Genomic DNA, 14,642 nt, shown 5'->3' on the forward strand with positions numbered 1-14,642 from the left:
AACCCTGCCAGTCATTTTCTTATTATAAGTCTATTACATCTTGATTTCATCATCAGAAATCAATAAATATTGGATATTCACATTTTTCTAAAACTATTTTAGTGTTTACTCATCCCTCTATAACTATAACCTATTCAGCTAATTCTTCTTAATATTTTTCTCTTTGAAATAATGGGAATAGGAAACCTAATGTTTCTTAGTATTGAAGGCATTGTTTCATATTATATATAGATTACTGGATTTTTAACAAATTCTCTGATTTACCTATAATTTGTGTATATAAGCAAGCATTTCATGATTGTTTTTTTAAATTTCAAATAGGTTCATGCTTTGGTGTGTGCGCGTGTGCGTGTGCGTGTGCGTGTGCGTGTGCGTGTGTGTGTGTGTGTGTGTGTGTGATGTTAAAAATATAACTATTCCCTAAGACTTCCTGGTCTCATTTCCTCTTATATTTAAAACATTTTAAATTATATGTATTTGTATGTCTGCATATGGATATATGCACATGAGTGCAGTTGCCTGTGGAGGTCAGAAGACGATGCCCTGGAGCTGAGTTAAAGTTACCTTGACATTGGTGCTGGAAACCATGCTATAATCCATACCTTGTTACCCAGTGTTGTAATTCTTGTCCATAGGTAGTTGTTCCACTGCATTTATATTCTCACAGTTCTCCTTAATTTTTGGGGGGTGGGGCGGGGCAGGGTGACCAAAGTTCTAAAGACTACATTTTCTAACTGATCTGTTAGAAGTTTCCAAGCTCATATTATGTACATTTTGTGCTTTTAAAAGAGCCTGTACTTTGACCAAATCATGTAATAATCTTCAATATGTATGGAAAGGTCCTTATGATTTATGATAGAATTGCATGAATAAATCATATCATTTAATTTTAAAAGAAAATCTAATTGAGTGAAATTTTAATTTGGTTCTAACTTGGGAAGAATAAAAATTATAGCCTTTGTCTGGCAATGATGGTATATACCTTTAAGCCCAGTACTCAGGAGGCAGAGACAAGCAGATTTCTGTTAGTTTGAGGCCAGCCTGGTAGTTCTAGGACAGCCAGGGATACACAGAGAAACCCTCTCTATGTCTCAAAAAACAACAACAAAAATAAAGCTTTTACAATAAAACAGTGTGTAATAGTTACATATCATTCCTTTATATTGGACACATTCAAATTTATTTTAAAAGTATTTCTTAGTTTATGTGGGGCTGCAGCTAGTGACAGGGGCCTGGTACCTGGGAACAGGTGAAACTCCTACGGGTCCCTTCTGGGTCTCTGAGGTTTCTAGCCCTAGCTCAACTGGGAACCAGGCTGCCTTTCACGGTCACACAATAGATAATGCTGCAGTGAACATGGAACTACTATAATAATATTCATTTCCTTTGATAGTCTTCATTTGAATACTGATAGATAATGAATTACTGTTGCCATTCTGTTATACTTCATTTGGAAGTATAGGTTATAAGTTTTAAGGAACCTTAATATTGTTTTCTAAAATGTCTAAAGTTGTGTTTTGTCTGATACAACTAGTTGTAACATCCAGACAATTTAAAAAAAAAAGTCTATTGTGACTACAAAATGTCCTCACACATATTGAGTAAAGACTTTCAGTGTAACTGCCTTACTAACATCCCCATAGTAAACCTGTACCAGCTCTCTTCTCTGTAAGCAAATGCAATAGTAAAGGAGCCAACCTGCTTCCCTTTGGCTACTGTTTATACATAGGTTTCCATTCCTTCCATTTCAGCTTATTGCTGTCCTTACCCTAAAATGAGGCTCTTCAGGTAGCATACAGTTGAACTGTGTCCCTCCACTGATGGACAGTTAATATTTACATAGCTATTGGTAGACGATGAATTACTATTGCCATTTTGTTAGTTTTCTGACTTTTATAGTTCCTTTATTCATTTTTTATTGCTACTTCCTTTGATATTTTATTAACATTATTTTCTCAGGATAATCTTTGATTTCATCTTCTGTGTTTACTTACTACTCTTTTTCTTTTTGATTACCATGAAGTATCTTTAGTTTATTTTAAGCTGATAACTTTAAATACATAAAGAATAATTTCTTATTTTATTAATACCATAGTTTTCAAATGTATAAACCATTCATTAACATTGTCATAACTATTATTAATTTTTACATAGTCAATTTACCAATAATGTGTAAATCGTATGAACATGGATATATCTATCCACGGAGGGAACTTATTGCTGAAATGCTGACTTTGACTTCCAGGTAGCTGTTTTCAAAGTATGATAATTAAATATTTTAAAAATATTTTTATTTTAACTTTTTAAAAAGATTATGTATTTATTAATGTATGTAGTCCCCCATTTGCATGTACACCTTCATACAGAATAGAGAATTAGACAGAAGAGGACGTCAGATTAAACAGACAGTTGCGAGCTGCTTTGTCGTGCTGGGAACTGAACTCGGGACCTCAGGAAGAACAGCCAGTGCTTTGAACCACTGAGCCCTCTCCAGCCCTGCATCTTAACTTTTGTTAACAATGAAAAGTTACTTATCTACCATTATTACAGAGTCAGGCTATTCTAAATTTGGATATCTTCTAAGTGTTACAGATTTATATCTTTGTTTTTATTCTGTTATCTAGCATGTTTTCATTTCAGCTTGATCATTCCCCCCCCCTTTTTTTTTGTAAGATAGTTTTAGTGATAATGAATTTCTACAGCTTTTGTTTATGTGGGGTTCTCATCTCTCCTCTGTTTCTGAAGGACTGAAATATTCTTGGCTAGCACTTCGTTTTCTTTCAGAACTTTGGAAATATCATGGTAGTTAATATCTCTGTCTATGGGATTTTTATCAACCACTGACACAGGTGTTTCTTGGTTATGGAGGCTGGAGAAAGGTTTCAAGGCCAGCCTGGACTACCTAGACACTGTCTCCCAAGCAAAACCGAATTACAGTGAAGCATGGTGACCTACACCATAATCAAAATAAGCAACAATGAAAGCAAAATACAAACAAAAAACTCTTTGTCTTTGCTTTGAGAATATAATTATAGCATGTCTTGGCAAAGGTATCTTTATATTGGATTTTTGGGCTTCAGGTATCTGAATGCTTATTTCTGTAGATTATGGACTTTTTCCATTACTGTTGCTTTACATAGATACTCTTTACTCCTTTCTCTTCATGTGTGCATTGGTCTGCTTAAAACTCCTTGCATCCTATGTTCCCTCTCTTTGTTTGTCAGGATGACCTGTGAACTCACTGATTCTTCCTTTTCTTTGATTAAATATGCTCTATGAAAATTTTAAATTCAGTAATTGTGCTGATTAGTTCAAATTTTAATGATTTATTTTGAGACAACTTTTCACTGTGTAGCCCAGGCTGTTTTCAAACTCTTGTGATCCTTCTTCAATCCTCCCACCAAATGGTAGGTTTAGAGGTATGTAATACTGGGCCCACCTCCTATGACTCTTTTTCTTTTTTGCTTCGTGCCACTTTGTCAATTTCTCACTTTTTTCAAGTATTGTTTTCCTGATTTCATTTTGTTTTCTGTTTTCTTGTGGCTTGCTGAACTTCTTTATGATTATTATTTCAAAGTCTTGATCAAGTAGTTCATAGATTTCTGTTTATTTAGGATGTTTTTAAGTTTTGTTCCTTTGGTGGGTGTCATATACCTCAGTCATTACCCTTATGGCCTTGTTTTGGTCATGTGTTTGGGGAAATAAGCACCAATTCTACCCCTTATAGATTGGCTTTTGCTGAGAAAGTTCTTTAGCTCATGGAGATTCTAGTCAGGTTGTCTGGCTATATCTGCGGATAGGTAGGGTTGCTGCTAGATTTTCTAGAAAGTTGGTTAGTACTTGAATCACCAGTTAGTGACCCAGGTTTCTGGACTTACTTGGAGCTTGAGTCTGAAAGCATTCTGGAGCTTGAGTCTATATTGAATGGGTCTGTTAGTATGGTCTGGAAAACTGATAAATATGGACAAATGATAGAGACATGTAGACAAATTTTTGCTCTGTCATTAACAAGGTGTTTGTGTTTAGAGCATACAATAAAAAGTCTGGGCAGCCTCATTATATGAAGTCAAGCACAGTTCCACATGGGGTGGGGTCACAGCCTTTCCCACTGTGAGTGTAGCTATACTGGACACAGTGCTTGAAATAACTCCATGAGGGCTGAAAAGGAAGGAGTGGTGAGAACATTGTGGGACAGGCTGAATCATTCTTGAGTTTAGCATTTTCTTTTCCTCTGGTATCTGCTAGTTAGCGCTTACTGCAGCTAAGTGGCACCGGGTACAGACAGAGACATCTTCAATAGGAGCCCTCTGGTTTTGATTTGAGGAATGGAAAAGAGTATTCCTCACATAGAGATATCGTGTAGAAGTCCTCCCTAACCTCCCTGTTTTCTTTTCTTCTTGCCCTGTCCTCCTACCTTGTTATTGAAGCTGAGAACCCACATAAGACAAAATTCAGAGAAGAAAACCTTCTCTAATAGAGCTGTTACTACAACCCATTTTCTAAGCATACCAGGAAGCTGGAACATACTGAAGACTGTAGAGAAGGAGACACGAGGAAAAGAAGATCAGAAAGTTATAAACACCAAAGTTCTCACCTAATCTTTACAGTAACTCTGAGCCTGATTATCATATCAAAGAGTTTTAAGATAGATCCAAGACATCACTGACCAGAACAGATCAACCACTGGGTGGTACATAGGCAAGACAGGTGAGAATAAAACTGTGAATAAAGGCTTTCGGAAATGGAGCTCACATTTCCCAGATAAAGAAGACTTGAGGCCCCAGAGGGTGGGGAGGTTTGATGGGGTAGGGGCAGAGGACATCCTCTTAGAGATGGAGGGGAAAGCACGGGATAAGGAACAGTCAGAGGGCAGACCAGGAGGGGGATAATGACTGGAATGTAAAAAATGATTAAAGAATTAAAAAAAAAAAAAGAAAAGAAGACTTGGATCATAATTGAAAATATTGAGATTGCTCAGATTTAATCTAAAATTACACACAAAGATTAAAAAATTAACATAAAATTGATGTACAGAGAACTAGGAAATGCCGGTTTATAAGGAAAAGATAATAGATCTTAATATCTGGGTGAGTCAGCGAAATTACTGGACAAAGATGACTTATAAAAATGTTTGAACAGCAATTATATGAACCTTCTCAAAAAGAATAGAAAGACAAAAGTTTTGATGAGAAAATAGAAGACACAAAAGGAATTTAATAGAAAATTTAAAACTAAAATATAATAACCAAAGAAAAAAGGCACTTGGTGGGGTTAACAGAATAGTCAACACAGAAATCTATGACCTTGAAAGCATATAAATACAAATTACCAAGATCTAAAGAGAAACAAACAAATGGGGAGCCTCAGATATGTAAAACAGAAGCAAAAGGCCAACGTTTGTGCTGTTGTAGTTCTAGAAGGAGAGGAGTAGACCTGTGATGATAAAACACCATTTAAACACTGGCTGAATATTTGTCATAGTTATAGAAAGAAACTCACTGAACCTTAAACAGAAAAATGTGAAGAAATTCATTCCCAGTCACTGTTGGTTAATCAATCTGTTAAAATCTAAAAACAAAGGTCTAGAAATCAGTTTGAGAAAAATGAGACAGGAGAGTTTCCAGAATTATGAAGATTAGAAGATGGGACAGTGAGCTGGGGATGTCACTCACGCAATTGTGTTTCATTGGGCATGGACAAGTCCTTGCCTTCCTCACACAGGGTGGCAAAAGTAGAATATAAACAAGATTACACAGCCAAATAGCCAGTGAAATGTATTCAACTTCACTAGTTTTTTAATAAATTAATTCGCTTTTTTAAGTTTGCTATTTTTAGAAGAGAGTGAATGTGTGCGCACACGACTCACCTGTGCAGTGAAGAGAGCAAACATTAAGACACATGACTTCTCAGTCGCCTACCCACCCTGCACTTTTGCAACAGGTGTATAATTTAACTGGTAGCCAGGCTGGCTGGTTATTGAACACTCAGGGTTGGCTTGTCTATGTCCAATCAGTGCTAGAGTTAATAGGCATGTACACCAGGCTGTGTGTTCTGGAGGTTTAGGTCCTTGTTCCGGTGCAGCAAATATCTTACCTACCTACCATCATCCCACCCCAGTTTTACTATTAATAAGAGAAATACAAGTAAAGCAAAAATGTTTAAGATTTTTGGGCATATTGAATATTAATCCATGAACATCTGAGGTGGAAGACTTCCTAGAGAGTTAAAAATAACAAATTCCATCTAACCTTGAGTTGGTCCAGTTAAAAATATGAAGTGTGGCCAGGTGTGGTGGCATATACCTTTAGCTTAGCATTTTGAGGTGGGCAGATCCCTGAATTCAAGGCTGGTTTGGTCTGCAAAGTGAGTTTTGGGACAGCCAGGACTACACAAAGAAAAAACCCTGTCTTGAAAAACCAAAAAAAATAAATACATAAAATAAAACATCAAGCCTTATAAAAAGAATCTGTAAAATTGTTTATTTGAAATGTGGAGTTAAAATGATATAAACATGGACATTTCCATAAACATAATTAGGATTTTTAGTCTCTTTAGTTCCTAGTGTATACTTGATGGTTTTGACCTGTCTGTAGCACTCATCCTCTCCTGCTCTCTGTTCTTCCTCCTACCCTCGTGAGTACTTCTCCTTCCTCCTACTAGGTTCCCGTCGCACGTGTATTTTGTTTTGTTTTGTTTTTATTTTGCTTTGTGATATATTGGTTTTTAAACAAGGTCATTTATGTGGCATGGGTTTGAGGCTGTCTCCCTGGAGCGTGAATAACTAACCAAGGGCCACATCACTGAAGACAATGATTTCCTAGCATCCAGCAGCCCTTGACTGCTTTTAGCTTCCTGGATAAGGTGGGGGACCCATGTGCCCTTCTCCCATCTATGGCTGACATTTTTTCCTGACTCAGTCTTGTGCAGCCTTTCACAGGCAGCACCAGCTGTTAGGAGTTTGAGTACCTTTGTTGTCACGCCCTTAAATGAGTGTCTTACGGCATTCTGCTCTGCTGTTTGTTTCCTACATGTTTTCTGCCTCTCTTTTTTTATGTTTCCTGGGCCTGGAGAGGCCTTGGATGAGTGTGTAATCAATGCCGAGCATGCTACAGTCACTCATTTTTAGCCCCTTGACTTGCTTTAACAGCTGTATGCTCAAAAGAGAAACTTCCTTGATTAAGGCTGAGGACAGCATTAGTCTATAGACATAAACATAAATATTAGAAAGGTTCTCAAATATGTTCATTTAGCAAAAGAATAGTAGTAAATTTTCCCTAGCACCTAGGACTTAACAGCCATGAACTTTAACTGTGTTAACACATGAACTTCCTCCTACTGAATGGTTCTCAATCAGAAATCAGCTGGTTCCTCCCATAGTAGTTGTGCCGTTATTGCGGTGGTTAGCATCTCTTGCTTAACAAGTTGGTATTGTAGCAGGCAAGGCCTAAAGCTGTGAAGGACCATTGCCGACCTTCATCCTTTGCTCCTTGTTTAGCACCGTGCAGCATTGTGAAGAATTTGACTTTTAATTTCAACCAAGGCAGATAACGCATTCTGGAATAATAACATATAGGGACTTTTTGCTTTAAAAATTTTGTCTTATTATATTAAAGGAAAGATTCTTTGGTTTTTCAAGACAAAGTTTCTCTGTCTAGTCCTGGCGCTCCTAGAATTTACTCTGTAGATCATAATGGCCTCAAACCACTCTGCTTTTTGAGTGCTGGGATTAAAAGGATGTACCACTACTTGACTTAAAGATTTGTAACCTTGTATTCCAAGAAGTATTGTGTTTTCTTAGCATGTCTATTGTGTATATAATATTTTAACTGGGTTTTATTTTTAAAATGTATACTGACAGAAATATGGTTTTGTGTTGCATCTTTTGATTTGCTACATTATTTTAAAAATCTTACTAATAGAATATTAAGTTACCAAGTTCATAATGGACTCAGAATTAAATATTTTCTGCCAATTGTTGTCTATATTTACAATTATTATATTTATGAAATCAATTGATGCTGATGCTCATGGTACCTACTACATAGGTCCTATGCAATAGTACAAAATTGATAAATATATTTAATATATATTAATTACTGTTAAGTCTTACATAGGGTAAATGTATTCTTAAAAGCTTTCTTTCTATAATAAATTTGAATACAGGCCATGCATTTAAAAAGAGGTAAATGTTAAGACAAGCTCTCTAGGACAGAAGAGAAGAGCACAGTTGACAGAACAAGGGTAGTGCTTCTTAAATCTGCTTATAATTGTTGCTTCTTATTTCTGTTCAGTTAGAAATAAGTGGAAGTAAGTCATTGAATCTTTAGTACATTTTAAATTTGATGGACGTAAAAAATCTGTAACTTTAGACCACTATGTTAAAGCTTTAGCTTTGTCAGGCTGATCCTTGGTTTGCTGTTTAGCTCAGGCTGACCTGCGCTCTGTGTTGTCTAGGCTCACTTGAAGCAATTAATCTCTCCATCCCTCTGCCCAGCCTCCTCAGTCCTGGGAGGATAGACATGTGCCATCAAGCCTGGGTTTTAAGCTGTTTTTTTCCTTTTGGTTCCTTGTTTGGGTTTGGGTTTGGTTTTAATTTTACATATGCTTTATAGAATTCTAAACCTATTTTGTTCTGTGCTTTATTTGTGATGAGTCACTTTGTTTCTATATCATATAGTGGAATTCTTTATGAACTTATTTATTGTAGTTTTTAAAAATTGTATAAAGAGGTATATTCTTGTTTCTTGAAAAATTAAATAAGGACAGTGAAATGAGTACTACCATGAACTTTAAAGACCCACGAGTAGGTCCTTCAGGACTGCCTCTCGCTCCTACTGAGCTGCTGCAGCTTTCCTTGTGATTTTCATTTCATCAGGCTTATTGATTTTTTTAAAAAAAATGTCTTCTGAAACATGTAAATGTCATTTTACTCTAGTAAAACATACAGTTCTTGAAATTGTTTGGCATATTTTAGGCAAGCAGTTGTCTGTCTTTCAGTCATTGTTTGAGGGTCAGGGCTCTAAGCTAGAATGTTTTAAATAAACTTTGAAATCAATAAATCCCTTTGTTCCTTCATGATTATATATGGTGGAGGAGGCAAAAAAAGCATTGGGTTTTGGATGTGAATGCAAGCCCCTCCTTACAAGGATGACATAGCCATGGATTTACATAAGGAGATCCTCAGATATTTTTAATGATACTAATTGCGAGAAATGAAAACAAGTGATAAACATAGTAGTTTATGATACAGAGGTCACTGGAATTGTGCCAAACTCATTATCTGTTTATGCTGTTTTTAATTTAATGCAGATGGAGGAAGCGAGGAACCACCGGATCGAAGACAGTCAAGTGTAGATTCTCGCCAAAGCCGCTCTGGGCCAGGTAATGTTCTCTCGGTGTCGGCTGTTCCTTATTCCTGGCTTCATTGGGAGCTGGGGTTTTGTGGGTCTCTTTTAGGTATTATAATTTTTCACTTAGTGTTTATTGATATAACAAATGGGGCCTCGGGTCACTTTTTAAAGTGCTATTAAGGCTTAATTTTTTCCCCAGCCCTGATAAATGTCTAGATACTATTTTTTGTAAAGTAACAAAATAAAATTCTAATACCATAATTTGTTGGAGTATAATCCCATACTGGCTTTCCCCTTCCTCTCTCCTTCACTTCTCTCTCTCCTTGTCCCTCCCTTCCTTCCTTCCTTTCTTTTTTTTCTTTTTAAAATCACAGTCTTGCCTGACTTGCCTCCAACTATGTAACTGAGGCTGATCTTGAACTTCTGGTTCTCTGGCCTCTTCCTAAGTGCTAGGACTACAGGTGTGCACGACCACATCCAGTTTATGTGGTACAGGGTAGGAGTTGTATCCAGGCCAGTCAAGTCTACATAGTTTCAGGACAGCCAGGGCTACACAAAGAAACCCTGTCTCAGGTGGGGGAGGAGGGAGGAGGCAGTTCAGTTCACAGTTTAGCAGGCAGCTCTATCCACTTGCAAACACTTTATGGCTATGCCAACAGTCCAGTTTGGTAGAGTCGGGTTAGCAACAGTGGTGACATGGCCTAGCAGAGACAGCTAGGCCTCAACCTGTGCTCGAGTCAGCAGGAGGGACCAACAGGAACACCAGGAGAAGTTCTCAGCTGTGTCTCTCTCAGGGAAGTGAAGATCATCAAAAATGTGAGACCCACAATCCTTGCACAGCTAGCTGTGCCAGCAAGCCAAGCTCTGTCTCTGTCACTCCGTAGTGGAGTCCTGTTTAACCCTCCAAACAGCACGTGTCCTCTGAGTCTGCAGAAGTGGTGAGAAACTGCAGCACACCTCCAGAAGGTTTTTGGTGCCTTTCTCACTATGGAGTCCTGACAAATGCAGCTCAACTACACAATGTAAGGCAGGCCAGCACATGCCTGTCATTAGCAAAGAGTCCTTCATCACATGTCCTTTCACATGCTTGCTTTAGCAGATCAGCTCTCTCCTGTGTCTGCTTTAGTGAAACGTCCGTTCATGAATCTACCATAGCCTATCACATCAGTGTCCACGTCAGTGAAATGAAGCATTCCTTTATGTTTTTGCCCCAGCAAAACACCATCCAGCCAACTTTCCAAAGAACGTGTGGGATGTGTGGGAAACATGTCAGAATGAGTTTAGTCCCATGGTATAACCCAGGGTAGCTGACATCTAAGTTCAATCACATTGTCAATGAAGATCAGCTGTCAAGGCCTCCAACTCCTGATCTACTATCTCTGCCTGAATATCAAGTCCTGAGGTTATAGGTATTCACCAAAGTCTATGATAAAACAATTTACCTTAGTGTTTCTGAACCCTTCACAAGAATATGTTTTATGCTAATTAAGGTGTAAAATTCTATAAATTCCATGCAGCATGGTCTTTTTGATTGATAATGTTCAGTCTTGTCTTCTGTATCTTTGCTAATTTTCTGTCTGTTTTGTTATTAAGAGAAGAATATTGACATGTCAATCAGTGTGAATTTGTCCATTTCTTCTTGCAAGTTCTGTTATATTTCTCATACCACCAGTGCTGTACTAGTCATAGAGTTCTCTTTTCTCAGAGACATATGCATCCTTAGATACAGCCGCTTATGAAACAGGTTTGCCTTGAGGCAGGTCTGGAAGAGGGAGATGAAAGGAATAGTAGTAGAATTCACGCATTTTCTCAATCCAACTTGCATGAACTGGTTCTTTCCTTCTACTGTGTGAGTCCCTGGCATCAGAACTCAGATTTTTCAGATTTGACAGCAAGCTCCTTTATCCACTGAGCCATCTCACTGGCTGCCCCTCAGTTTTAGTATGACATTTTCTTTTCTTCTTTGGATGAATAACACTCAAATACCCATTAATTAGTATGCTACAAATATCAGCCAACCAAAACAGATGCATGTCCATTTAGAACAAATAAGTAGCAGCAGACACCACCATGCCATGTGATAATCTGCTGTCTGACTGTGAATAGTTTTAATTTCATGTTTCTTCTTAATAGAGGACATGTGAGGTATCTGTGCATTGTGCCAGTGTCTTTTTGGCTTTAGTGTCTTTCCTGTTTGTACTAATCTGTTGCCGTAGCCTACTCGCTCATACATACCCATAGCCTCTGCTCTAGTTTAGGGGCAGAGACCTCTGATGTCTTCTGAACCACATACTGTGGGAAGTGGGAGATGAGCCTGGCTACTTGTGCTTCATTTACTCAGATGGTTGTCCATGCATGTTGCTCCTTACATTTCTTCCTTCTATGCTTAAACCAAACCTGGTAATACACTGACTACAGTTATAATGTTATCTTCATCTGATCTGGGCTATAATTTCCTCCATCTAATTGTATATATTTTCCGTTTTCTACTTTATTTTATTATTGTTTTATGTGGTGTGGGTGTTTGCCTGCATATATGTCTCTATACCACATATATGCCCAGTTTATACAAAGCCTAGAAGATGGCATTGGATTCCCTGGAGCTGGAGTTCAGACAGTTGTGAGCTGTCATATGGGTACTAGAAATTGTATCAGCATACGTAGGTTACATTATTCTCCACAAGAAAATACTTTGTCTTATATTACTCTACAGCAATTTTTCTGTTGGTTTGTTTCTTTGTTTTGGGATAAGATCTTCCTCTGTAGCCTGGCCGACCCAAATTTGCTCTGTGGTAGACCAGAATGGCTCTGACTTGTGAGCCTCCTGGCTCTGCCTCCTGAATGCTGGAATTTATAAAAGCACCGAGTGTTCTGACTGTGTACTTTTGATAGTTTGTATTTAGAACCTTTTCATTCTGATATTTAAATTATAATTTTTATTATTGGTTATATTTGAAAGAGTTGAACTTATAATTCTCCTTGAAACATATTTGTATGCTCTAACACTTTTCATAAAACTAAACTTGAAATTTATCCTTTAGCCAATAATTCTTTATGATCTTGGGGTATTAGAGGTGACATAAGAATGTGTGTGGGTAATAACCATAGTTCTATTCCTAGTGTTATAATCTCATTAGCTAAAAATACTTTAACCAAACAATTGCCCCTTCATTCACCTAAAGTACCTCATCAGCATTATTTTGTATGCTTCTGTGAGTTCATAGTGGCATATTCAAGGATATATAGACACATACATATATAAATTAGTTTGAATAATTTTTAAAAATGAGGTACAGTTTTGTTTTTCCTGTTTTCTCTTAGGCAGCATACCATGATTTTCTCTACAGAATATTATGAAATGATTTCTTAAAGCTGATACATCATATGGAGTGTTAAGTAATCAATAATGTATAGTCTTACCAATTCCTCATCTATGTTTACATTTCCAAAATTATTTATAATAATTTATCTATAATTCTTAAGTTATCATAATATGCAATTCCAAGCATATTTTGTCAGAAAAAAACCAGACTACTTAGCATTTATGATAATTTCCTAAATAGCAACAGAAGTCTTGTCAAAGTCACTCCTTCCTTGTCCATACTGACTCATGAGAAGGAATTGGAGCATGGTCACCAAGAGGGTTGAAAGTCACATTGAATGTATAGAGCATTTTGGTTTAAATTATTGTCTGAGTTTTTCCAATAGCTAATCACAAAAGCCTGAAAGGTTAAAAAAAATCTCTATAATTCTTAAAGCCTATATAATACTTAAGGAATGCCAAAGGATGGGGACCCTATTAGTAAAGCCTGAAGTGAAACTATTACAGAATTGATACTTATTTTATTTCATTGGAGGATCAAGTTGGATTTAATGTTTTGTTCACAGTAAAAGATTAAAGAACTGTTTCCCACAAGGGGGCAGAATAAGACAACTTGAAAATTTATCAGAATAAAATGTAAATAAATATATTTAAATGAATTTATAAATAAAGTATCAAAATTTATTTAAAATACATAGAATTATTAGGAAGGGAAAGTAGCAGGAGCCAGAAAAGAACAGAGAGGTAGCGCACAGATCATTTCATGAGTGATACCGTGTATTGAACTTGATCTCCACTGTGGATGCGGAGCCCTGCCAGGCTGGACACTTTGCTATGCTATCAGCAATCTAGTGTTGCTGCAATTCACACGGCCGAGTGCATGCTTAAATTCTGCCTTCTTAATGAGGCCATTGTGCAGAGGTAGTGAGTGGGTAAAAAGATTGGTTGAGTCCCCAAACCAGGTTGTTTTGTATACTGTGTTGAGCAGTTCCTTCTCTGAAGTCTGCTCTTTGGCAGGCATTTGCATGGGGCATGGATTACTTTGATATTTTGTGCTCTTTCAAAGCCTTCTTCATTTTTAATCCACAAATCTTTTTGTCATCACTTCATTTATTCTTCCAAGTTCCATATAAGCCTCTTAAATCATTCAACACTGTCTACAAGTCAATATCTAACAAAACCTCTGTCAGATTTCCTTAAAAAGTAAATGAGCAACCATGTGCCTAGCTCAGACTTCTGCCATTGGGAATGAATGACCCTTCACAGTGATCTTTCTTCCCTAGTGTGGGTCTGTTATGCCATTATTACCTACATGTCATGATGAGGAAACTTAAGGGTTCTTTGGAAAGTCTTTTGGATGGTGTTTTGCTGGGGCAAACATGTGAAGGAATGTTTAGCTGAGCAGACATAGAAGAAAGGATGTTCCACTAAAGCACATAAAAGGACATATGAGGAACAGTTCTTTGCTAACAACACACGTGTATTGGTCCACCTTACATTGCATAGTTGAGTTACATTTGTCCAGACTCTAGAGAGAGAAACACAAATAAACTTCTGGTGGTGTGCTGCAGTTTCTTGCCGTTTCCGAGGACTTGGGGTGATTGGCAGAGTGATGTCAGCTGAGACAGATGCTTGTGCTGAAGCCTGGCTTAGGTAGTGCTACCCCCTGACTCTGTGGAACTGGACTGCTGAAGTGTTTGCCAGTGGATGGAGTGCTGCCACTAACCTATAGTACAGACAGGAGTTACGCTCTCTCTCTCTCTCTCTCTCTCTCTCTCTCTCTCTCTCTCTCTCTCTCTCACACACACACTCACACACACACACACACACACACACACACACACACACACACACACACCTTTTTTTCTAATACCTCTGGTGGATGGTGGGCTAAATAGGAGATTAAAGCACTTAATAACCATCATTAAATATAAGGTTTAAAAAATTAAAGTTGTATGTTAGTTAACATC

The 14,642-nt window shown here is 37.4% G+C and overlaps 1 protein-coding gene across 7 annotated transcripts in view; it reads left to right on the forward strand.

Annotated features, from left to right (window-relative positions):
• Tanc2 (tetratricopeptide repeat, ankyrin repeat and coiled-coil containing 2) overlaps positions 1–14,642 on the forward strand; it is a 319,000-nt gene that overhangs the window by 56,997 nt on the left and 247,361 nt on the right. For all 7 annotated transcript variants that reach the window (NM_001440252.1, XM_087572417.1, XM_087572418.1 and 4 more), the window contains 1 exon segment: positions 9,310–9,381. In NM_001440252.1, the coding sequence (NP_001427181.1) occupies positions 9,310–9,381 (72 nt within the window).

The sequence above is a fragment of the Rattus norvegicus genome, chromosome 10, assembly GCF_021556685.1.
Source record: "Rattus norvegicus strain SHRSP/BbbUtx chromosome 10, alternate assembly SHRSP_T2T, whole genome shotgun sequence".
Lineage (NCBI taxonomy): Eukaryota > Metazoa > Chordata > Mammalia > Rodentia > Muridae > Rattus > Rattus norvegicus.